Source organism: Oncorhynchus mykiss, chromosome 19, assembly GCF_013265735.2.
Source record: "Oncorhynchus mykiss isolate Arlee chromosome 19, USDA_OmykA_1.1, whole genome shotgun sequence".
Taxonomy (NCBI): Eukaryota; Metazoa; Chordata; class Actinopteri; order Salmoniformes; family Salmonidae; genus Oncorhynchus; species Oncorhynchus mykiss.
The window spans coordinates 16,886,885-16,914,141 of record NC_048583.1 but is presented as its reverse complement, the minus strand read 5'-3'; the positions used below and the strand labels follow the sequence as shown (position 1 = coordinate 16,914,141).

At 43.0% G+C, this 27,257-nt stretch overlaps 1 protein-coding gene across 2 annotated transcripts; it reads left to right on the top strand.

The window, feature by feature from the left end:
• Positions 1 to 27,257, top strand: LOC110498460 (transcriptional regulator prz1-like). 2 transcript variants are annotated; one of them, XM_021575079.2, is made up of 8 exons: positions 1 to 514; positions 6,327 to 6,457; positions 6,669 to 6,833; positions 13,083 to 13,247; positions 13,609 to 13,720; positions 13,905 to 14,023; positions 24,865 to 24,976; positions 25,258 to 27,257. In XM_021575079.2, the coding sequence occupies exons 1-8, from the start codon at positions 241 to 243 to the stop codon at positions 26,256 to 26,258; spliced, it is 2,079 nt and encodes a 692-aa protein (XP_021430754.1). In that variant the 5' UTR covers positions 1 to 240; the 3' UTR covers positions 26,259 to 27,257. The 2 variants fall into 2 exon arrangements, with proteins under 2 accessions (XP_021430754.1, XP_036809587.1); XM_036953692.1 differs by lacking the exon at positions 6,669 to 6,833.

The following is a 27,257-nucleotide window of genomic DNA, read 5'->3' as shown; positions in this document are numbered from 1 at the left end:
TTTTGAGCTAACGTTACGTCCTTTCACCTCAGTGTAAACGGAAGTAAACAGTGACCAAGATCATTTCCACGTTACAGTTATTTGATATTTATACTTTTTGTTGACACGATGGAACTCTAAATATGACTCGTTTAACTGCACAGCATCACATACTTAACCCGTGCAGTCTTTATTTCGCGTTAGAGACAGGACTTGATAGGTGTTATCTAGGTAACGCTAGCTGCTAAGGGTTAGCTAACAATGGCTAACTGTATGGTTTTTCACACTCAGATAGCCTCCATCATGGAGGTGCTAGCGAATGCAGCCGTGTCAGAGATCTGTAAACTCGTAGACGACGACTATGCAGTGTTTCGTTTGGAAATAACTCAAAGCCAGAAAGAAAACAGGGCATTACGGAGGAAACTACTGGAAATGAAGGTGGCACGGGAGCGCGCAGAGAGGACAATGCGAGAGCGGGTCCTCGCCAGTTCCAAAAGTGTCAAGATCCTCGACCGATACAGAGGAATGGCAAGAGGTACATTTTGCAGAATAGTCCAGGCGAAATGAAAATGATGTTCACTGTTTCATAAAGCATATAATTTGCAACACTTGTACAAATTGTGGCCCTGAACATTTCAATACTATCCATCTGCAGCCCTGCGGTATAACCTGCGTCTTAAACTAGTCTGTCAACAAAATCAATACTATCGCCATCTACTTGTAGGGATTAAGGATGATTTTCCTCCCCCCTGAATTCGTATTTTATGACAATAGATGTAGAAAACACATTCATTAAAAAAAAACACACGATTAACTCTGGATACAATCGCGTTTGATCACAAACATGTATATTTATGCAATACATTTTCCAAAAAGGATGAAAAGAAAACTACAATGATATGTATGTCCAAAATAATCTGTTTTGAGGTACTGAAAATAATTACAAAAACATGTTATAGAATAGCGAACACTTTAAAATTAACTCAGTGGAAACGTATCTGAATTCTTGATAAATGGAGGAGGACGTTCAATTATCAATCATTTGGTAATTAAGAACAGTGGTATGATATGACATAACAATTTTAGCAATTTTATTTATCTTGCAGTGTTGAAAATTGTGTTCATATGAGAAAAAGTTTGAAACCAGTTTCTGCATATGTAAATATTTATATTTAAAGATGATAACAGGTTATAGCTACAAACATGCCAGTCTGGTGGTTTTAAAGGCCCGAGGTAGGGCTGAAATGTTAAACCTATATTAAAAGTGAGGTTTTCCGTTCAGCCCCACTAAAACAAAATCAAACTCATCAGAAAACAGTCACATACTGACAACGTATCAGGCTCCTTAACGCAATGACAAACATACCACACTTTTCTATTAAAAAGATCTTACAGTATGAATATGCATAGGTTAACCCTAATGTCCATTTGTTAAAATACACTCGTCTTTTTCATCAAAAAGATATGATACATGACAGAGATGTTAGAATCCCTCTTCTCTTTTCTTCCCTCGCTATATCTGACACTAATTACAGGCCTCTCTCATTGTTTTAAGTGGGAGAACTTGCACAATTGATGGCTGACTAAATACTTTTTTGCCCCACTGTACATGCCAAATATAGAACATAGTGTTCCATGAAGGTAATAGAAAAGAGCTCCTACTCTTTCTTTTATCTGTTCAGACACCAATCCTACCTACAGGTCTGGAAAATTAGCTCTTTTAGTATTTCTCCAGCAGGTTTCCTCATGTCAAAGATAATAAAAACAAAAACACTACAGTAAATACTACAGTATACAACAATCCGCAAAAACACTTACGATAGTATATACTACAGTTTTCTTTCACTAAAGTATTAATACAAGACTTTACAGTAAATACTACAGTATTCACTGTTGTGTTTTTCCAGACTTCAGTACACAAAAACACTAGTAGTAGAGTATAATATAGTCTCTTTTTTTTTTATTAGGGAAGCGAGAGATACTTCACATTGTTCCAGTTTTCCAGACGGTCAATGACTGCAGAATGGGTCTAAATGATAGTAATCAGAAAATGATAGTGTATGGGGAGAAGTACATCAATAAATAACCTCATAGCCATGTTCACAGATGGTTGCAAAAACACATTCATATGCACATGTAGTGACTGTTCAAATAAAAAGACTAAGTCATCACCTGAAGTAACCTCTTCAATAAGAGACACACATGGAGACTGAGCAGAACACTGTCATTGAAGTTGTGTAGCCACACTCATAATAAGAAGTGGTTGTTTCAAAGACAGAAACATAATGTTTGAATTTAGGCACACGGGCTGTGGTCTCAACAGACAAAACAGACTGAGCCATAGCCAGACATAGGAGCTTCAGGCACTCAGACATCTGGTCTCCAATCCATTTATTTCCTAGCATCTCCGACAAAACATCTTCCCTCATGTTTTCTCTTTCCGCTGTAGATGTACAATAGTCCACTAACTATTTGAAAGAAAATAACACTTGATCGTTGTGCTAGTTCATGGTTAGACTGGAATTGAGGTGACTCGCAGTACACTTCATATGCCTCCTCCTTTCTCTGTTTGTGAAAAAGCACACTTGAACCGTGCATTGTTTTGACAACAGCAAATACTCCATTTGCCTCTGCTGGATCCAGGAACTGGCTGGGCAGGTTTGAAGTTGAGGTGACATCCCCATGGTGAACACCTGAGTGCTTACTTAATACGTGCTTGGATAGCTTTTTCCTGTTTTCTTTCATGTTACATTTGGGGCGTACTACCGTTTGCCTGTTTTTATATGACACATACCCACCGGGAGATTATTTGATGTCCCAGCCTCTCCCCCGTTGTGTGGTGTCCCAGCCTCTCCCCCGTTGTGTGGTGTCCCAGCCTCTCCCCCGGTGTGTGGTGTCCCAGCCTCTCCCCCGGTGTGTGGTGTCCCAGCCTCTCCCCCGGTGTGTGGTGTCCCAGCCTCTCCCACGGTAGGTGATGTCCCAGCCTCTCCCCCGGTGGGTGGTGTCCCAGCCTCTCCCCCGGTGGGTGGTGTCCCAGCCTCTCCCCCGGTGGGTGGTGTCCCAGCCTCTCCCCCGTTGTGTGACCTGGTGTGTGGTGTCTCAGCCTCTCCCCCGGTGGGTGGTGTCCCAGCCTCTCCCCCGTTGTGTGACCTGGTGTGTGGTGTCTCAGCCTCTCCCCCGGTGGGTGGTGTACCAGCCTCTCCCCCTGTGGGTGGTGTCCCAGCCTCTCCCCCGGTGGGTGGTGTACCAGCCTCTCCCCCTGTGGGTGGTGTCCCAGCCTCTCCCCCGGTGGGTGGTGTCCCAGCCTCTCCCCCGGTGGGTGGTGTCCCAGCCTCTCCCCCGGTGGGGAGATGGAGGAACTGATTCTTATTCAAAAACAAAGTCGCAAAAACAATGGAAGTGAGCCTGCACCCTGAAACCAAGGTTGCACCTGTCGATGCAACATCCTTTGGGAACAAACACAAAATGCAGAATACATTAACTCCAGATCAAAATGAATGAACACTAGTGACAAATATTATTGACCAACTGTTATATTGAATTGCTCTACCGAGGTGAGCATTTAAATGCAGGTTTAGTTTGCTTCAGTCGGTGGCCATAAGGAATTTAGAGGCCCACAGAGGACAGTGATACAGCTTGCAGCACTGTGTGCATTTCTGCCCCGGGGGTGGCTGCGTCCCTTCCTGCACACTGATTTGACAACAAAAAAACTAGAGTTATCGAGGACATTGCTAGCTAGAACAACAACAATATGAATGAGGATGTACTTTCTGAGGACTAAGGATACAATGGAGGTTGGAACGAAAATATACTCCAGAACTTTCTAAGTGCCCTAGTGGTAAATTGAACGTCACCAAGTCAGCCTTCTTCCATCTGAAAAACATCTTACGACTCAGACCCTCTCTCACCGAGCCCACTGCTGAAACCCTCATTCACACGTTTGTTTTATCACGCCTGGACTACTGCAGCGCCATTCACTACGGAGTCCCCACCAATACACTGGACAGACTTCAACATGTATAAAACATTTTTTTTTTTTTTTAAATGAGGCTGCGCGAGTCCTCACACACACACCAGCCCTTGAGACCCCATCACCCCACCCTCATCGAACTCCACTGGCTCCCAGTTCAATACAGGATCATCTTCAAATTGCTCATGCTCACCCACAAAGCACTCAATGGACTGGCGCCCACATACCTTACTGACCTCCTGCACCCCTTCACTCCCACCTGTTCACTGCGCTCCTCTGACACCGGCCTCCTCCACCTCCCTCGCACCAGGCTCCGCTCCACGGGAGACCTGGCTTTTAGCACTGCAGCTCCCCAACTCTGGAACTCCCTCTCCATGTCTACCTCACGATCCATACACATATTCAGTTCCACACGAACACACTTCTTCACACAGGCTTACCTGGATTCTCTGTAGTCTTGAGCTTTTATCTGTCCGTCAAGTTCACGTCCCTGGTTAGTCTGTCGTCATGTTTAGTGTTCTCCCTGGTTAGTCTGTCGTCATGTTTAGTGTTCTCCCTGGTTAGTCTGTCATCATGTTTAGTGTTCTCCCTGGTTAGTCTGTCGTCATGTTTAGTGTTCTCCCTGGTTATTCTGTCATCATGTTTAGTGTTCTCCCTGGTTAGTCTGTCATCATGTTTAGTGTTCTCCCTGGTTAGTCTGTCGTCATGTTTAGTGCTCTCCCTGGTTAGTCTGTCATCATGTTTAGTGTTCTCCCTGGTTAGTCTGTCGTCATGTTTAGTGTTCTCCCTGGTTAGTCTGTCGTCATGTTTAGTGTTCTCCCTGGTTAGTCTGTCATCATGTTTAGTGTTCTCCCTGGTTAGTCTGTCGTCATGTTTAGTGTTCTCCCTGGTTAGTCTGTCGTCATGTTTAGTGTTCTCCCTGGTTATTCTGTCATGATGTTTAGTGTTCTCCCTGGTTAGTCTGTCATCATGTTTAGTGTTCTCCCTGGTTAGTCTGTCGTCATGTTTAGTGTTTTTCCTGGTTAGTCTGTCATCATGTTTAGTGTTCTCCCTGGTTAGTCTGTCGTCATGTTTAGTGCTCTCCCTGGTTATTCTGTCGTCATGTTTAGTGCTCTCCCTGGTTATTCTGTCGTCATGTTTAGTGTTCTCCCTGGTTAGTCTGTCGTCATGTTTAGTGTTCTCCCTGGTTAGTCTGTCGTCATGTTTAGTGTTCTCCCTGGTTATTCTGTCATCATGTTTAGTGTGCTTTTATATACTTAATTTAATATAGGATTTTATTGTTTTTTTATCCTGTTGACTTTGGGTGTCGTGACAATAAATAAGTCTAATAATAATAATACTTTTTTTTAAATTATCATTGTGGGAGGATTTGCTGATTTTCTGTTTCTCTCTAACTGAACATCTCAAAATGAGCTTGATTTGATGTTATCTTGACTGGGAGTGTGATCATAAAGTGCTCCAAAATGGAAATGTTCTCTTCTGAAATATAATTTGAGGAATGGTAGTTGACCCATAAAGTGCCCATGAAATCACCAGGTTCCTGGGTCCAGACCAATCAAAGGCCTTTGTGTCCCATGAATTTACACAAAGTTACAGGGTTTACACAGTCCACCATTATATAATAATCGGAAATCTTTATGATCCAAAAATGCCGATTACCAATTGTTATGAAAACTTGAAATCGGCCCTAATTAATCGGCCATTCCGATTTAATCGGTGGACCTCTAGTGCATGGCGTCATTGTCATCCTTGACCATCAAAACATAGGTGTAGACATCACCTTTTCTGTGTTAATGTTTCATTCAGAAGATAACGCAAAATAGATTATTCGGTTATGGCGGAATGGAAAATGGCCACCAAGAGGCATTTTTGTTATGCCTCCATATCAGAAAATGTAAAGGGAGCCAAATTGTACACGTGTGCCAAGTTTTATGCTTTTATGAAAAAGTTAAGTTGTCAACTAAAACTTGGCACATATTCCCTGGACTAGAAGGCAGAGGCTGCGGGGCCTGTTGCCCTGTTCTCTGCGTGTGATTTTTGATGTGTTAACCACATATATGGTTAACCAGAATTGGGTCTTGGTCAATTTTTGGATAGTAATGCAATAATTCACCCGATTACTTAGCAATCTTGCACAAAGACACTATCATATTCAAACCAGATTCGTTATTTAACACAATTCCTATTATTTACTCATAGAAAACAATGTGACGCATGGAACATAATAAATGAATCAATAAATAGTATATCAAGAAGTTATGAGAAGTGTTACCTTACATCCTTGTCAATTGTAGACAGTGTCTATATTGTACAAAATACCATTGAGCATTAACAGTAGTTAACCTAACCACCTCTTTTCCCTCAATCACTCTCTCAGGTGAAGGACATCCCACTGGAGGCCATAGCAGCTTTATGAAGCCAGCGGAACACACTACATGGAGAGATGACCAACCAATCACTGTTGATGAGGAGAGTGGAACCTCAACCCAGCACGTTATTGTGATAGAGGTTTGTGTAATAGTGCTGCATAAAGAAATAAACGTTTTACTTTGTAAATCAAATGTGGCCTGTTTATTTCAGAAAGGCTTCCCTCAGCTATTCACTTGCTTACATGAACATCCTTATTTATCTGCCATAGGGGAGCTTGTGAGGCTTCCCTACGACATTGTTATCCAATTCAACTAGTTACCGGCAACAACCTCCTCTCTTCTTGTGTCAGGCTGCAGATGCAGAGGCTATAGGTTCTGGGGTCAAGCAGGAGAGGTCTGTAGGAGAGGAGGACCCACGTCACTGCAGAGACATCCAAACTGGAGCGCCCCCTGAAGCCACGGAGGACCTCGCTGCCGCTGTGCCCCATCCCAGGACCCGACGAAGCATCACGGAGGTCAGTGGAACGGCGAACGACGTCCTCAAGTCAGAGACCGACACAGAGACTTTAACTGTAACACACAGGCTCTTACATACAAGATCTGACCACAGATCAGACCCAGAGAGACTGGTGCTGGAGAATCTGGGCTGTCCTCCTGCTCCTGGCTCAGAGTATTTACCTGTATTTCACCAGAGCCAGAGGACGGTTAATTCCCATGGAGATGGTGATACGTTAAACACCGGAGGTGATGATCCGTCTTGTTCTTACGTTACAAAGATGGACCCTGGCAACATATCCTTGGGTTTAGAGAGACAGACTGATCTGTCTAGAGGGGACTGGAACCGGTACAGTAGTAGTGTATACTCTGAAGGGTGCCTAGATAAGAAAGGGGAGTGTCTAGTTGTAGATGAGGTGACTGTGAAAGTGGAGGACGACACTCCTCTGACATGGAATGCTGACAAGACTCACTTAGGAGAAGGACACTCGCAAGGCAACACCAGAGACTTCTTAGACTACAGTGAAAGCTTAGCGACAAATCTAAATGTTGTGACCCACTCCCCTTTACACTCTTTCAGGGATCGCGACCCAGTGTCCACGTCGATGGCTCCTTCAGATTTACAAGGCTGTGTCCTTTTCGATCCGGTATTGAACTCAAACGACAGGGCTAGAGCCCAGGCTCAGGGAGGGGGAGCCACATCAGGCAATAGTAAAGAAAAATCGTTCCTCTGCATGTTCTGTAACAAAGGCTTCAGCTGCCCCCAGAACGTGGCGATCCACCAGAGGGTCCACACAGGGGAGAAACCCTACAGCTGTACCCAGTGTCACATGCGCTTTGCCCAGGCTGGAACCCTGAAGAGGCACCAGAGGGTCCACACAGGGGTGAAACCCTTCAGCTGTACCCAGTGTCATATGCGCTTCGCCCAGGCTGGTGACCTGAAGAGGCACGAGAGGGTCCACACAGGAGAAAAGCCATTCGCCTGTAATCACTGCGGAAAGAGGTTCTCTGAGAGGAGATATCTCAGGATACACCTGCAAAAAAACAATTTCCACTCTTTAACATAGAAAGTAACCATTCCACTTGATAGCTTCTGACGTTTAGATCCTACATTAAAGGAACACTCAGAGAGATGACGTAGATGCAAAAAGTAAACCGCAGCGGTGGGTCAATTTCTACAACAACTACGAGCGTTGAAGTGCAAGGCCCAGACATTGTTGGATATACAGTAATGTCAGAAATAATTCACACCCCTTGATTGTTTTCCACATTTTGTTGTGTTACAGTCTGATTTTTTGTTATTACTGAAATTGACATTTTGTGTGTCACTGGCCTACATACAATACCCCATAATGTCAAAGTGGAATTATGTTTTTAGACATTTTTACTAATGAATAAAACATTCAAAGCTGAAAGATCAAATCACATTTTATTGGTCACATACACATGGTTAGCAGATGTAAATGCGAGTGTAGCGAAATGCTTGTGCTCCTAGTTCCGAAGATGAGCGATGACTGAGCGGCAGAGGCAAGATGTAATAGATGGTATAAAATACAGTATATACATATGAGATGAGTAATGTAAGATATGTAAACATTATTAAAGTGGCAAGTGATCAATTTATTAAAGTTCCCAATGACTTTCAGTCTGTATGTAGGCAGCAGCCTCTCTGTGTTAGTGATGACTGTTTAACAGTCTGATGGCCTTGAGATATAAGCTGTTTTTCAGTCTCTCGGTTCCAGCTTTGATGCACCTGTACTGACCTGACCTTCTGGATGGTAGCGAGTTGAACAGGCAGTGGCTTGGGTGGTTTTTGTCCTTGATGATCTTTTTGGCCTTCCTGTGACATCGGGTGCTGTAGGTGTCCTGGAGGGCAGGTAGTTTGGCCCCGGTGATGCGTTGTGCAGACCGCTCCACCCTCTGGAGAGCTTTGCGGTTCTGGGCGGTGCAGTTGCTGTACCAGGCGGTAATACAGCCCGACAGGATGCTCTCAATTAAAAAGTTTGTGAGGGTTTTTAGGTGACAAGCCAAATTTCTTCAGCCTCCTGAGGTTGAAGATGCGCTGTTGCGCCTCCACCACACTGTCTGTGTAGTTGGACCATTTCAGTTTGTCTGTGATGTGTACGCCAAGGAGCTTAAAACTTTCCACCTTCTCCACTACTGTCCCGTCGATGTGAATAGGGGTGGGCTCCCTCTGCTGTTTCCTGAAGTCCATGATCATCTTTGTATTGTTTATGTTGAGAGAGAGGTTGTTTTCCTGACACCACACTCCTGGCCCTCACCTTCTCCCTGCAGGCTCTCATCATTGTTGGTAATCAAGCCCACTAATGTTGTGTCGTCTGCAAACTTGATGATTGAGTTGGAGGTGTCCATGGCCACACAGTCGTGGGTGAACAGGGAGTACAGGAGGGGGCTGAGAACACAACCTTGTGGGGCCCCAGTGTTGAGGATCAGCGAAGTGAAGATGTTGTTTCCTACCTTCACCACATGGGGGAACCTGTCAGAAAGTCCAGGACCCAGTTGCTCAGTGTGGGGTTGAAACCCAGGGCCTCAAGTGTAATGATGAGCTTGGAGGGTACTATAGTGTTGAATGCTGAGCTGTAGTTACTGAACAGGATTCTTACATAGGTATTCCTCTTGTCCAGATGGGATAGGGCAGTGTGCAGTGTGATGCCGATTGCATCGTCTGGGGATTTATTCGGTCAGTATGCAAATTGAAGTGGGGTGGCAGGTAAGGTGGAGGTGATATGATCCTTGACTAGTCTCTCAAAGCACTCCATGATGACAGCAGTGAGTGCTATAGGGAGATAGTCATTTAGTTCAGTTATCTTTGCCTTCTTGGGTACAGGAACAATGGTGGCCATCTAGAAGCATGTGGGGACAGCAGACTGGGATATGGAGAAATTGAATATGTCTGTAAACATGCCAGCCAGCTGGTCTGCACATGAGTCAATAAGTATTTAACCCCTTTGTTATTGCGAGCCTAAACAAGTTCAGGAGTAAGCATTTGCTAAAATGTCACATAATAAGTTGCATGGACTCTGTCTGCCATAATAGTGTTTAACATGATTTCTGAATGACTGCCTCGTTTCTGTACACCACACATGCAATTATCTGTAAGGTCCCTCAGTCGAGCAGTGAATTTCTAACACAGATTCAACCACAAAGACCAGGGAGGTTTTCCAATGTCGCACAAAGAAGAGCAGCTATTGGTAGATGGGTTAAAAATATAAAAATACTGTACATTGAACATATCCCTTTGAGCACGGTGAAGTTATTAATTGCACTTTGGATGGTGTATCAATACACCCAGTCACTACAAAGATGCAGGCGTCCTTCCTAACTCTGTTGCCAGAGAGAATGAAACTGCTCAGGGATTTCACCATGAGGCCAATGGTGACTTTAAACTAGAGGTCGACGGATTATGATTTTTCCTCACCGATACCGATTATTCGGACGATTTTTTACAATGTATTTGTAATAATGACAATTACAACAATACTGAATTAACACTTATTTTAACTTAATATAATACATCAATAAAATCAATTTAGCCTCAATAAATAATCAAACATGTTTAAATAATGCAAAAACAAAGTGTTGGAGAAGAAAGTAAAAGTGCAATATGTGCCATGTAAGAAAGCTAACATTTCAGTTCCTTGCTCAGAACATGCAGAGCAAGGGGAACAACTACTCCAAGTCTCAGAGCGAGTGACGTTTGAAACGCTATTAGCGAGCACCCCGCTAACTAGCTAGCCATTTCACATCGGTTACACCAGCCTACGCTTGAAGTCATAAACAGCGCAATGCTTGAAACATTGCGAAGAGCTGCTGGCAAACACAGTAAAGTGCTGTTTGAATGAATGCTTACGAGCCTGCTGTTGCCTACCATCGCTCAGTCAGACTGCTCTATCAAATCATAGACTTAATTATAATATAATAACACACAGAAATACGAGCCTTAGTTCATTATTAATATGGTCGAATCCGGAAACTCATATTATTCTTTCAGTGAAATACGGAACCGTTCCTTATTTTATCTAACGGATGGCATCCCTAAGTCTAAATATTGCTGTTACATTGCACGACCTTCAATATTATGTCATAATTACGTAAAATTCTGGCAAATTAGTTCGCAATGAGCCAGGCGGCCAGAACTGATGCATATACCCTGACTCTGCGTGCAATGAACGTAAGAGAAGTGACACAATTTCACCTGGTTAATATTGCCTGCTAACCTTTCTTTTAGCTAAATATGCAGGTTTAAAAATATATACTTCTGTGTATTGATTTTAAGAAAGGCATTGATGTTTATGGTTAGGTACACGTTGGAGCAACGACAGTCCTTTTTCACGAATGCGCACCGCATCGATTATATGCAACGCAGGACACGCTAGATAAACTAGTAATATCATCAACCATGTGTAACTAGTGATTTATGAATGATTGATTGTTTTTTATAAGATAAGTTTAATGCTAGCTAGCAACTTACCTTGGCTTCTTACTGCATTCGCATAACAGGCAGGCTCCTCGTGAGGCAGGTGGTTAGAGCGTTGGACTAGTTACCGTAAGGTTGCAAGATTGAATCCCTGAGCTGACAAGGTAAAGTGTACCTATGATGAGAATTACAGGCCTCTCTCATCTTTTTAAGTGGGAGAACTTGAACAATTGGTGGCTGACTAAATACTTTTTTGCCCCACTGTAAATGCATGCTCTTCAACCGATCACTGCCCGCACCTGCCCGCCCGTCCAGCATTACTACTCTGGACGGCTCCGGCTTAGAATATGTGGACAACTACAAATACCAAGGTGTCTGGTTAGACTGTAAACTCTCCTTCCAGGTTCAAATTAAACATCTCCAATCCAAAATTAAATCTAGAATCGGCTTCCTATTTCGCAACAAAGCATCCTTCACTCATGCTGTCAAACATACCCTTGAAAATCTGACCATCCTACCGATCCTCGACTTCGGCGGTGTCATTTATAAAATAGCCTCCAACACTCTACTCAACAAATTGGATGCAGTCTATCACAGTGCCATCCGTTTTGTCACCAAAGCTCCATATACTACCCACCACTGCGACCTGTATGCTCTCGTTGGCTGGCCCTCGCTTCATACTCATCGCCAAATCCACTGGCTCCAGTTCATCTACAAGCCTCTGCTAGGTAATGCCCCGCCTTATCTCGGCTCACTGGTCACCATAGCAGCCCCCACTTGTAGCAAGCGCACCAGCAGGTATATCTCACTGGTCACCCCAAAGCCAATTCCTCCTTTGGCCGCCTTACCTTCCAGTTCTCTGCTGCCAATGACTGGAACAAACTGCAAAAATCACTGAAGCTGGAGACTCATATCTCCCTCACTAGCTTTAAGCACCAGCTATCAGAGCAGCTCACAGATCACTGCACCTGTACATAGCTCATCTGTAAACAGCCTATCCAACTACCTCATCCCCACACTGTATTTATTTATCTTACTCCTTTTCACCCCAGTATCTCTACTTGCACATTCATCTTCTGCACATCTACCATTCCAGTGTTTAATTGCTATATTTTAATTACTTCGCCACAATGGCCTATTTATTGCCTTAACTCCCTTATCTTACCTAATTTGCACTCACTGTATATAGACTTTCTGTTTTCTTTTTTTCTACTGTATTATTGACTGTATGTTTTGTTTATTCCATGTGTAACTCTGTGTTGTTGTATGTGTCAAACTGCTATGCTTTATCTTGGCCAGGTCGCAGTTGCCAACCTGTTTTAAATAAAGGGAAAATGTAAAAAATTATGCAGATTCTTTGTTGAGACGTGTATGTGTGGTTTTCATATCGTGTATTTACAAATTGTTTATGTTTAATAAACACAAAATGGGACGTTTCATTCTAAGGCTTTCATTAAGACTCTCTTCAGTATACATCACATCTGATCTCACCCTATTCTGCATAAACCCAACAGCACTTTATAACCAATATACTAAAAATACCTACACATACCCACACACTAACAAACACCTACTGTACACGTCAAAATAGTTTAGTCAGGTTTGTCTGATGGTGACTTAGAACTTATCATAGCTGAATTATTTCTACCCACAACATATTAATGTCCACCATGATGGGTTTAACAATAATGAAGTAATTCTGTAACTACAGTATAGGACTCAAAAATAGTGGGAATGAGTAAACACTCCATGTTGAAAGTTATTATCTGTGCATGTGTACGTACCTGAGGGAGTGTATGTCTGTGTAATCTGTATCTCCTGTCACTTCCAGGAGGAGGAGGGTCCAGAGGTGCTGCTGGTGAAGGAGGAGGGGTGTGAAGAGGGTCTGGAGAACCCTGAGGGGACCATGGTCATGGAGGACAACCAGACTACACCTCCTCCTGAACCCACAGAGGAACCAGCTGAGCAGCACAGGACCACACACAGTCTCACTGAGGTGAGCCCACTGTGAACTACTGTCTGAATGGTATTAGTTCAGGGCCCGTATCCACAAAGTGTCTCAGAGCTGATCATTGATCATAATGAATGAGACTATGTAGGTGGGGAGCTGATCCTTGATCAGCACGTCTACTCTGAGACTCTTTGTGGATACTGGCCCAGATCTTGATTAATTTTGTGTGAAGTGTGGGACCATGCCTTTGAATTATCAAACCATTAGTGTCAAGTAATCAATTCAACTAACATGTTTACATCGTACTCATAGCAATCCCTCATTGCCCAATCAGAAGATGCTCCATAGTAGGGTGCTCATATCAGATGTCTTAATCCAACATCCTCTCACTCTGTATCTCTTACAGTCAGTAGACATGGAGGATGGGAAGCCTGATCTGCTGCTGGTCAAAGAGGAGACAATAGAAGATGGACCAGAGAGCACTGACCTGCTGAGTGGACTAAAGATGGGGCAGCAAGGTAAGGGAGACATACATATAGCCTACATACAGTAATACATCTTCAATGGGAATAGTGATGCACCTGGCTATTGTTTTAAACAAATTAGAATGTGTGAACTTGACCAGGTGATTGTCAAACAAAAAACTCCATATGTAGAGTTCTCTGCCATGTTTGTAAATTATTTTGTAACCGCTTCCTGCAGGTGGTTTGCTGGAGGCTAACAGAGACTGGGTGGCCATCTTGGATTCTCAGACTGGTGCATCCAAGGGCCCAGGGGACGACATCACCGAGCAGGCCAGGACCAGAAGCGACATAGTGGAGGTCAGTGGATGGGACAGCGTCTTCAACTCTGGGCTGGGGAACAACACTGTTAACCACAACCAGAAACAGACAGTCGAACACAAAACAACAACCAAACTTAATCTCCATGACAACAGACTGGCTGAGACCGAGGCGAGGCGTAGATTTGGTCTGCAGGGACAGGGAGGTGTCAGTATGTGGCGGAAGAGAACAAACACAGACTCGGCTAGCGATGCTCCATCCTGCTCCTATAGTTGTGATTCAGAGAGACTGATTGCGCCTCAGGTTAACCCCCTAACAAGTGCTGCCTTCAGCCATCCTTCAATAGGATCTATCAACTGGAACATGGACCCTGCGACAACACAGACACTCCCTGGCCTTCATCCTCCTCACACTCTACTAATGTTAAACCAGACAGACAATGCCAGTGCATCAACACTAAATAGCTACACAATCCCATTGACAAATGACAGTAGTAGTAACGCTATCAGCAGATCCGGTGGCAAAGAGAAGCGCTTCCCGTGTTCATTCTGTGGGAAAGCCTTCAGTTTCCCCAAACAGGTGGAGAGCCACCAGAGAATGCACACGGGGGAGAAACCATTCAGCTGCCACCTTTGCCAGGCTAGTTTCTCCCACTCCTCCAACCTGAATAGGCACCAGAGGGTCCACACAGGGGTGAAACCCTTCAGCTGTACCCAGTGTCACATGCGCTTCGCCCAGGCTGGTCACCTGAAGAGGCACCAGAGGGTCCACACAAGGGAGTAATCCTACAGCTGCCCCCAGTGTGAAAAGAAGTTCTCCTGCCAGAACCAGCTGAAGATGCACCTGAAGTTCCATACGGGATAGAGGCCTCCTACGCACTGCAGGAAGAGGTTCTCAGAGAAGAGCTACCTCAGGATACACCAGCTGATAAACCATTCCACTCTATAACAAAGAAAGTAACCACTCCACTCGATAGCTTCTGACTTTTAGATCAAACCCTGCATTAAAGACAATTCATTTGAATTGTAGTCAGCAGGAAATCTCTACATATGCATTTGGAGTACCGAGAGTAACATATTTTAGTGTTGAATATTTCTGGGTAGAATATTGCATCTAGACAATGCGTGACATGTAAGGCATTTAAGCAATGCAAGAACTTTCCATTATAAATTTCAATCTGGTTCTGGTGAGCATCATTTGAAAGCTTATTATATTTCCAACATGACTAGCTAAGTTCTAAAATACGATCTTACAGTGTTAGGCTTTGACAAGGCACTTTAGACAAACAGATCGGCGTTTTGGTGCGCGTAGAATGGAGTCATACGTGCATTCAAGTGCGTGTTCCACTTCAAATTTTCCTCACAATACGACAACCATGCTCATTCTGTTCAGGACAACCCAGGGTATGACATGTGTCATCCTTGTCACTGTACATCAAACATGACAAACGTTGATACTGCAAATGACACGGGTTTTCAAATGTGAAACGTGAAGTGCACATTTTTGTTGACAAGCTCCATTACTGCAGGAATGAAATAATACAGTTTGATTGTTTAAGAAATCTAAAAAGTCTCTCTTTTTTTGTTTACAATCATTCCACGACACTTCTCACAAAAACGTCTGTAGCGTCCGAACGGTTTTGCCTGCAAACTAATATGACCCCTCTATGGAAAGATGAGGCGCTCCCGAACATGATGTTCTCCGTTTTGCTCTACGGCCCCCATAAGTGTCACAGGACTTGTCGGAAGGTAACCGGTGCTGATTAAAACAATGAATGGAAGTATGGAAGTAGTTTTGGGCCTACCCCAAAAAAGAAGAATACACTAAGATCGTGTTTTGTAACTTAGCTAGTCATGTTGGGAAAAGAATAAGATTTAAAATGATGCCCACCTGACCCAGATTGAGATTTATAACGGAAGATGTTTGCATTGCTTTAACAACGATAGTAATTGTGTTATGGTGGGAACAGAGGGCAGTGTAATTATATATATATATATTTTTAAATAAATAGATGTGTGCTTGCTTCAGGTCCTCAACATCGAAGCTAGGGGAATTCAAAAAGCGCCTTATATTTGAAGGCTCTTTCCTTGATTCATAAAATATCATTATTTTGTAGGAACTGCACGGTTTGGAGAGGTGTGTCCACTTGGAGTCACCAGTTAGTCCTCACTTAAACCCTTGTCGTTTGTTGGTCTTATGTTGCACCTACCCCCCATTTTTCCAATGTTATTATCATGTTACTGAATGTATCCATTTCGTAATCAACAAATGTGGCAAAGTCCAGTAAAATGAATGTGAAATCAAGTGTCATGTTTGGATTCAGTCTTGTCAGGTGAACTGTTGTGTCCTGGGGAAATGATCAGACCAAAGTGTTCTCTTTCAACTGCTACCATGGTAATGCATATACATTTACATATTTATTCTGTTGGAAACATTTCAATATGGCCCTTTCTATATAGACAAATGTCCACAAGTGTAAAGGGTTAATGAGAAAATTTCTCAAGTTCATTACGTTTTTTTGTTGTTGAGATGTGTATGTGTGGTTTTCTTGTGTATTTAAAACTTGTTTATGTTTAATAAACACAAAATGGGACTTTTCATTCGGAGACTTCCATTGGGACAATTTTGTATACATCAGGGTCTGTATTCACGAAGCGTCTCTGAGTAGAATATTTGTCATAAGTGCTGAGAATAGATACATTTTACTCTGATGGGTAAAAATAAAAGCTATGCGTGAAGCGTCTTTAGTGATAAGAGCCATGCCTAGTTGACAGATACAGTATTTAGGAGACGTCTTAACCAGCTTAAAGTTACCAGCAGGTGTCTTGATGATAGAAAAAAGCAGCAATTCAGTGTTTATTGCACCACATGCAATTGCTTTGGAGTTCTTAAAATAATGTTTTTTCATCATTCTAAATGAACAATCCATAAATAATTTAGACCTACATGCAACAGTATCTCTTGCACTTTTTTGGATTTATAAGCTGGAAGTAGAAACTAAAATGTTGTTGTTCATTAGTTTACGCCAATAAGGGGAGGGGTGGTAGGGTTAGTAGAAAATAATAGAGTAAAATAAAAATAAAATGACATTGTTTATTTATATATGTATTTTATATGTGTTATGGCGGTGTAAAGGAGGCGAAGTCAGGTGCAGGAGAGCAGAGTAGAGTAAACATGAGCACTTTTATTCCGTTCAACAATAGGCACAAAAAAATGACATAAGTGCCCAAAAACACGGAACATAAACTATAAAAGTATCGCGCGTGAACATACACCATAAACAAAGAACAATTACACACAAAGACATGATGGGGAACAGAGGACTAAATACATGTAGCTTGATTGGGGAGTGAAAACCAGGTGTGTATGGAACAAGACAAAACAAATGGACATATGAAAAAGGGAGCGGCGATGGCTAGAAAGCCGGTGACGTCGATCGGCGAACGCCGCCCGAACAAGGAGAGGAGCCGACTTCAGCGGAAGTCGTGACTGTGGGCCAGATAAACTGGAACATACATACGCCCGACCGGACACTGGAGGGGAGCGGATTCTGTACGCAACGCCTGCTCAATGTCCGCGTCCAACTCCCACACGACCGGTGCTACCAGGCAAGAGGCCGGGAGTATGGGAGTCTGATCAATGGGCCGCTCCTCTGTGTCATACAGCCGGGACAGTGCGTCTGCCTTCGTATTCTGGGAACCTGGTCTGTAGGACAGGGTAAACACAAAATGGGTAAAGAACAGGGCCCACCTTGCCTGACGAGGATTCAGTCTCCTCGCTGCCCGGATGTACTCCAGGTTGCGGTGGTCAGTCCAGATGAGGAAAGGGTGTTTAGCCCCCTTTAAGCCAATGTCTCCACGCCTTCAACGCTTTAACCACAGCCAACACCTCCCGGTCCCCCACATCTTAGTTACGCCCCGCTGGGCTGAGCTTCTTCGAGAAGACAACACAGGGGCGGAGTTTTGGTGGCGCACCCGAGAGCTGTGAGAGCACGGTTCCTATCCCAGCCTCGGATGCGTCCACCTCCACTATGAACGTCAGAGAGGGATCCGGATGGGCCAGCACGAAGTAAACAGAGCTCTTAGCTGCCCAAAAGCCCTGTCCGCCTCAACCGACCACTGTAACCATACGGGACCCCCCTTCAGCAGTGAGGTAATGGGAGCAGCCACCAGGCCAAAACCCCAGATAAATCTCTGGTAGTAATTGGCAAACCCTAAAAATCGCTGCACCTCCTTTACCGTGGTGAGAGTCGGCCAAATACGCACGGCTGCAATGCGGTCACTCTCCATCTCCACCCCTGATGTGGAAATGCAATATCCTAGGAAGGAGACGGCCTGCTGAAAGAACAGGCATTTCTCAGCCTTGACATACAGGTCATGCTCCAACAGTCGTCCGAGTACCCTGCATACCAAGGACACATGCTCGGCGCGTGTAGCGGAGTATATCAAAATGTCATGTAATTTAAGAATGTGAAATGTCAGAATAATAGTAGAGAGAATTATTAATTTCAGCTTTTATTTCTTTCATCAGTGGGTCAGAAGTTTACATACACTCAATTTGTATTTGGTAGCATTGCCTTTAAATTGTTTAACTTGGGTCAAACGTTTGGGGTAGCCTTTCACAAGCTTCCCACAATAAATTGGGTGAATTTTGGCCCATTCCTCCTGACAGAGGAGGCGTAACTGAGTCAGGTTTGAAGACCTTGCTCGCACACTCTTTTTCAGTTCTGCCCACACATTTTCTATAGGATTGAGGTCAGGGCTTTGTGATGACCACTCCAATACCTTGACTTTGTTGTCCTTAAGCCATTTTGCCACAACTTCGGAAGTATGCTTGGGGTCATTGTCCATTTGGAAGACCCATTTGCGACCAAGCTTTAACTTCCTGACTGATGTCTTGAGATGTTGCTTCAATATATCCACATAATTTCCTGCCTCATGATGCCATCTATTTTGTGAAGTGCACCAGTCACTCCTGCAGCAAAGCACCCCCACAACATGATGCTGCCACCCCCGTGCTTCACGTTTGGGATGGTGTTCTTTGGCTTTCAAGCCTCCCCTTTTCCTCCAAACATAACGATGGTCATTATGGCCAAACAGTTCTATTTTTGTTTCATCAGACCAGAGAACATTTCTCCAAAAAGTACAATATTTGTCCCCATGTGCAGTTGCAAACCGTAGTCTGGCTTTTTTATGGCTGTTTTGGAGCAGTGGCTTCTTCCTTGCTGAGCTGCCTTTCAGGTTATGTCGATATAGGACTCGTTTTACTGTGGATATAAATACTTTTGTACCTGTTTCCTCCAGCATCTTCACTAGGTCCTTTGCTGTTGTTCTGGGATTGATTTGCACTTATAGCACCAAAGTACGTTCATCTCTAGGAGACAAAACGCTTTCCTGAGCGGTATGACGGCTGCGTGATCCCATGGTGTTTATACTATGTTTACTATTGTTTGTGCAGATGAGCGTGGTACCTTCAGGCGTTTGGAAATTGCTCCCAATGATGAACCAGACTTGTGGAGGTCTACAATTATTTTTCTGAGGTCTTGGCTGATTTCTTTTGATTTTCTCATGATGTCAAACAAAGAGGCACTGAGTTTGAAGGTAGGCCTTGAAATACATCCACAGGTACACCTCCAATTGACTCCAATGATGTCAATTAGCCTATCAGAATCTTCTAAAGCCAGACATACATTTCTGGAATTTTCCAAGCTGTTTAAAGGCACAGTCAACTTAGTGTTTGTAAACTTCTGACCCACTGGAATTGTGATACAGTGAATTATAAGTGAAATAATCTGTCTGTAAACAATTGTTGGAAAAATTACTTGTGTCATGCACAAAGTAGATGTCCTAACCAACTTGCCAAAACTTTAGTTTGTTAACAAGACATTTGTGGAGTGGTTGAAAAACAAGTTTTAATGACTCCAACCTAAATGTATGTAGACTTCAACTGTATGGAATCATGTAGTAACCCAAAAATCTTTTAGATTTTAGATTGTTCAAAGTAGCCACGCTTTGCCTTGATGACAGCTTTGCACACTCTTGGCATTCTCTCAACCAGCTTCACCTGGAATGCTTTTCCAACAGTTTTGAAGGTGTTCCCACATGTGCTGAGCACTTGTTGGCTGCTTTTCCTTCACTCTGTGGTCCAACTCATCCCTAACCATCTCAATTCATTCAACTCAACTCAATTCATCGTCATCTACAAGACCCTGCTAGGTAAAGTCCCCCCTTATCTCAGCTCGCTGGTCACCATTGCATCTCCCACCTGTAGCACACGCTCCAGCAGGTATATCTCTCTAGTCACCCCCAAAACCAATTCTTTCTTTGGCCGCCTCTCTTTCCAGTTCTCTGCTGCCAATGACTGGAACGAACTACAAAAATCTCTGAAACTGGAAACACTTATCTCCCTCACTAGCTTTAAGCACCAACTGTCAGAGCAGCTCACAGATTACTGCACCTGTACATAGCCCACCTATAATTTAGCCCAAACAACTACCTCTTTCCCTACTGTATTTTATTTATTTATTTATTTTGCTCCTTTGCACCCCATTATTTTTATTTCTACTTTGCACATTCTCCCATTGCAAATCTACCATTCCAGTGTTTTACTTGCTATATTGTATTTACTTTGCCACCATGGCCTTTTTGCCTTTACCTCCCTTATCTCACCTCATTTGCTCACATCGTATATAGACTTGTTTATACTGTATTATTGACTGTATGTTTGTTTTACTCCATGTGTAACTCTGTGTCGTTGTATGTGTCGAACTGCTTTGCTTTATCTTGGCCAGGTCGCAATTGTAATTGAGAACTTGTTCTCAACTTGCCTACCTGGTTAAATAAAGGTGAAATAAAATAAAAATAAATAAAAAAATTAGGTTGAGGTCAAATAGCCCTTACACCGCCTGGAGGTATGTTGGGTCATTGTCCTGTTCAAAAACAAATGATAATCCCACGAAGCACAAACCAGATGGGATGGCGTATCTCTGCAGAATGCTGGTTAAGTGTGCCTTGAATTCTAAATAAAAAATCGGCAGTGTATCAAATACTTGTTCTCCCAACTGGATAGGTTGGGAGAACATAGGTACCCTTCAACTGTGAGAGACGGAATCTAAAACAAAAATCCAGAAAATCACATTGTTTGATTTTTAAGTAATTAATTAGCATTTTATTGCATGACATAAGTATTTGATACATCAGAAAAGCAGAACTTAATATTTGGTACAGAAACCTTTGTTTGCAATTACAGAGATCATACGTTTCCTGTAGTTCTTGACCAGGTTTGCACACACTGCAGCAGGGATTTTAGCCCACTCCTCCATACAGACCTCCTCCAGATCCTTCAGGTTTCAGGGCTGTCTCTGGGCAATACGGACTTTCAGCTCCCTCCAATGATTTTCTATTGGGTTCAGGTCTGGAGACTGGCTAGGCCACTCCAGGACCTTGAGATGCTTCTTTCGGAGCCACTCCTTAGTTGCCCTGGCTGTGTGTTTCGGGTCGTTGTCATGCTGGAAGACCCAGCCACGACCCATCTTCAATGCTCTTACTGAGGGAATTAGGTTGTTGGCCAAGATCTCGTGATACATGGCCCCATCCATCCTCCCCTCAATACGATGCAGTCGTCCTGTCCCCTTTGCAGAAAAGCATCCCCAAAGAATGATGTTTCCACCTCCATGCTTCACGGTTGGGATGGTGTTCTTGGGGTTGAACTCATCTTTCTTCTTCCTCCAAACACGGTGAGTGGAGTTTAGACCAAAAAGCTCTATTTTTGTCTCATATGACCACATGACCTTCTCCCATTCCTCCTCTGGATCATCCAGATGGTCATTGGCAAACTACAGACGGGCTTGGACATGCGCTGGCTTGAGCAGGGGGACCTTGCGTGCGCTGCAGGATTTTAATCCATGACGGCGTAGTGTGTTACTAATGGTTTTCTTTGAGACTGTGGTCCCAGCTCTCTTCAGGTCATTGACCAGGTCCTGCCGTGCAGTTCTGGGCTGATCCCTCACCTTCCTCATGATCATTGATGCCCCACGAGGTGAGATCTTGCATATGGAGCCCCAGACCGAGGGTGATTGACCGTCATCTTGAACTTCTTCCATTTTCTAAAGATTGCGCCAACAGTTGTTGCCTTCTCACCAAGCTGCTTGCCTATTGTCCTATAGCCCATAAGTAAATAACACAAACAGCACTTACAGTTGACCGGGGAAGCTCTAGCAGGGCAGAAATTTGACTAACTTGCTTGTTGTAAAAGGTGGCATACTACGATGGTGCCATGTGAACGTCACTGAGCTCTTCAGTAATGCCAATCTACTGCCAATGTTTGTGTATGGAGATTGCATGGCTGCATGCTTGATTTTATACACCTGCAACGGGTGTGGTTGAAATAGCCAAATCCACTAATTTGAAGGGGTGTCTACATACTTTTGGCCATGTAGTGTAGTTGAAGGCTTTTTCTTTGCGTAATAAAAATGCATTGAAACTACTTAGGAACTGTACAGTTTGGAGAGGTGTGTGGCCACTTGGAGAGACACCAGTTAGACTTCTCACTCAAACCCTTGTAATAGGTTTTTCTTATCTTGCACCTACTCCAACGTTTCAATGAATATTTGTATTATGTTACTGAATGTATCCAAAGTATTTTCAGATTTAGTTATTGACAAATGCTGTGAAAAGTACAGTAAATGTAAAATGCACATAAAATCAACAGTGTCATTTTTGGATTCAATTTTGTGTCAGGTGAACTGTTATGTCCTTACGTTTGGTCTTATAATTTCCATATAATCTCCAAAGTGTTTTCTTTCAATTGCTACCATGGTAAATCATATGCTTTGTACAGTTCTTCTGTTAGAAACATTTCAATTTGGCCCTATCCATATAGGCCAATTTCAACAAATGTAAGGGGTTATCAAGTGTGGGACCATGCCTTTGAATAATCAAACCATTAAAGACTGTGAAGTAATTATTATACCTTTATTTCAACAAGGGACACAGACTAAGACCACGGTCTATTTTACAGCTGGGCCCTGCATATACATGTTTACACATACAGTTTAGGTACAATGATTAAAAAACTACACAAGACAAACAAAACTATCACAAAAAAATAATAAAAAAATACAGCAATAGATTTCATTTACACATAGGTTATTCTACTAACAGCACAAGAACTTGCATTCCCCGAAACAGTTACAAACAATACAAAAATAAAAATGCTCCAATAAATATTTAAAATGAGCAACAGGGGGACAAGAGTCTCAAGTTTTAAGTTTAGTCTGCGGGCTATTCCATAAGCAAGGAGCGTAACAGGAAAAGGCAGTCATACCCAACTCTGTGGAAATTGCATGGGCCTCAAGTGTAATCCATGCTTGAGACCTGGTTTTAGGAATTCTAATTCTAATATTGATGAGTGATGATAAATAAGAAGGTAGTTTATTCAGAAGTGCTTTATAGACAAACACGATAGCATGTTGTTCTCGTCTCACGGACAGCGAAGTCCAACCCACATTATGATATAAAACACAGTGGTGAGTTCTGTAGCTAGCACCCGTAATAAACCTAAGTGCACAATTATAAGTAGAATCCAGCGATTTAAGTGTTGTTGACGTAGCATGCATGTAAATAATATCCCCATAATCTATAACAGACATAAAAGTAGCTTGCACAATTTGTCTTCTATTTGCAGAGGACAAGCATGTCCTGTTTCTATAGAGGAAGCCTAGCTTGATTTTTAGCCGTTTAAAAAGTTTGTCAATATGCATTTTAAAAGACAGTTCATCATCAAACCAAATCCATAAGTATTTATATGCAGAGACCTGGTTAATTCGAGAACCATCTAAGCTCATAAGTGCAAGTATATTTTCAGCAAACTTTTTGAACCTATTAAAAATCATAAAATGTGTTTTCTTTGCTTTTAAAACAAGTTTCAGCTGTATAAAAGACCCTTGTAATATCTTAAAATCTGTTTCTAATAGTGATAATGCTTGGTCAGCCATTGAAGCGATAGAGTACATGACAGTGTCATCAGCATATAAATGAATTTGACACTTTCTTATCTCATCACCGATATTGTTTATGTAGAGAGTGAACAGTAATTGACCAAGTATAGAACCTTGTGGGACCCCTTTAACCAACTCCAATGGCTCTGACTGGATGCCGTCGACTCTAACAGCCTGACTTCTATCCTTTAGATAGTCATGAAACCAACGACAGACATCCAGGCCCAGTCCTATTGACGACAGCTTACCCAAAAGTATCGCATGGTCTACAGTGCCAAAAGCTTTAGATAAATCTATGAACAAGGCGGCACAGTACTTTCTATTATCTAGGGCATTAGTAATTTCATTTACAACACGTACAATGGCCGTAATAGTACTGTGTTTAGGTCTAAAGCCAGATTGATTACTAGAAAGAGTATTGTTAACAGTTAAAAAACATTGTAGTTGCCTATTCACCAGTGACTCTAGAATTTTAGCCAAACAGGAGAGCTTAGAGATGGGCTGATAATTATCCAACTCACTACCATCACCTCCCTTGAGGAGTGGTAAAACAAAAGCTGTTTTCCAAGATTTAGGAATCTTTCCTACGACAAATGTTTGATTAAAAATGTGTGTCACTACACCAGCAATAATAGATGCCGCACACTTGAGTACATATGGATCCAGATTGTCAGCGCCTAAAGATTTCTTAGAATCTATAGCAGATAAGACCTCATCTTATCTAATCAAAGCAAACTAACATCTCTGCATAGTATCAAATCAGCAAACATGTTTGCATAGTACTCATAGCCTTCCTTCACTGTCCAATCAGAAGATGCTCTATAGCAGGGTGCTCATATCAGATTTCTTGATCCAACATCCTCTCACTCTGTATCTCTTACAGTCAGTAGACATGGAGGATGGGAAGCCTGATCTGCTGCTGGTAAAAGAAAAGACAGTAGAAGATGAACCAGAGAGCATTGATCTGCAGAGTGGACAAAAAATGGGGGAGCAAGGTAAGAGAGAAATGCATATAGCACATTGTCTTCCAACAGGTAGCATCGCTTCTATGCAAGGCTCATCCCTCATCAGTGCTGGAGGGATCTTCTCACTATCTGACATAAAACAATGCATATAGTCTACATACAGTAATGCACCTGACAATTGTTTTGTTCTTCTTCATTCATAAAATGAAATCAGTACAACTTATGTTTGCATACAAACGCAGACATAATAAATTAACTTGACCAGGTTATTGACAAATAAAAAATCTAAAAAATCAAACCTCTTCCTGCAGGTGGTTGGCTGGAGGATAACAGAGGAGACTGGGCGGCCATCTTGGATTCCCAGACGTGTGCAGCCAATGGCCAAGCAGAGGTCATTGGATGGGACAGTGTCCTCATCTCTGGGCTAGGGAACAACACTGTTAACCATAATCAGATACAGTCAGCCGAAAGCAAAGCAACATCCAAACTTAGTCTCTATGACAACAGACTGGCTGAGACCAGGGCGAGGTGTAGATTTGGTCTGCAGGGTCGGGGAGGTGTCCGTATGCGGCTGGAGAGAACAGACACAGACTCTGCTAGCGATGCTCCGTCCTGCTCCTATAGTTGTGATTCAGAGAGACTGATGGTGCCTCAGGTTAACCCCCTAACAGGTGCTGCCTTCAGCCTGCCTTCTATAGGATCTATCAACTGGAACATGGACCCTGCGACAGCACAGACTCTCCCTGGCCTTCGTCCTCCTCACACTCTCCTAATGTTAAACCAGACCTCGGACAATGCCAGTGCCTCAACACTAAATGGCTACACAAGCCCGATGACTAATCACAGTAGTAGTATTGCTATCAGTAGATATGGTGGCAAAGAGAAGCACTACCCGTGTTCATTCTGTGGGAAAGCCTTCAGTTTCCCCAAACAGGTGGAGATCCACAAGAGGATACACACAGGAGAGAAACCGTTCAGCTGCCACCTTTGCCAGGCCAGTTTTTCACACTCATCCAGTCTAAAGAGGCACCAGAGGATGCACACAGGGGAGAAACCATTCAGCTGCCACCTGTGCCGGGCCAGTTTTTCCCACTCATTCAACCTGAAGAGGCACCAAAAGGTCCACACAGGGGAGAAACCATACAGCTGTACCCAGTGTGAGAAGAGGTTCTCCCGCCAGCAGCGGCTGAAGATGCACCTGAAGGTCCACACAGGAGAGAGTACGTTTGCCTGTACGCAGTGCGGGAAGAGATTCTCAGAGAGGAGCTGCCTCAGGATACACCAGCAGAAAATGCACACGGCCCATGTATAGAGTATAGTGACATCATAATCTAACTGAGCAGCAGCAGTTAGGGAGATCTCCTTGTAAAATGTTATTCTTTTTGTTAAATTATTTGGTATTTAGTGAACAGATTGGCTGTTTCAATGCAGTGCTGTGTTTTCCACATCTGGAGATGTTAGTAGATGTTTTTCCTTTGAGAAGATTGTTTGTTTTTGAGAGAATGATCAACCTGGCTCTAAAGACTAGATGATCAAGATGACTTAGTAGACTATCTGGCAAGAAGCAACAAGGGCAAGATTGAGGGACTAGGGCATCAGGACAAGAGAAGTAGGAGGAGAAATAGAGGATAAAACCAACAGAAAAAAGGAATTGATTTGGAGGATTTCTAAAGGAAAGACAGTACAAGACATTGGAAAGTCAACCAACAAACAAAAACACACACAAAGGAGAGGTAGGATTGTTCTGGACAATGTAATTGGTGACTACAGTGTTAATTACACAACTAATAGCATTATATTTTCATTATAAATAGTGCATTATTTAAAACCGTTACATGCATGTCAGTGGAGGCTGGTGGGGGGAGCTATAGAAGGACAGGCTCATTGTAATGGCTGGAATGGAATATATGGAACGGTATCAAACATATGGAAATCATGTTAGACTCCGTTCCTTTTATTCCATTCCAGCCGTTACAATGAGTCGGTCCTCCTATACCTCCTCCCGCCAGCCTCCACTGACATGCATCAATACTCAAATTCTAAAAAGAACAATGGCAACAGTAACAGAAGCTTGGCATATTCCATTTGATCTACTAGCAGAAAAAAACTCTGAACATTATAAACCATACTAAAACTGCTGAGGGAAAATCCAGAGACATTGTTGGCTGATTACACCCTAATTGGAGACTCGCCCACACCATCTGCCTGGTACAGTTGAAAGCAGAATTAATCCATGAAGAGCACACTTCTCCTGGGTGCCAGTGGCCAATCGAAGGTGAGCATTTGCCCACTGAAGTCGGTTAAGAGGCCG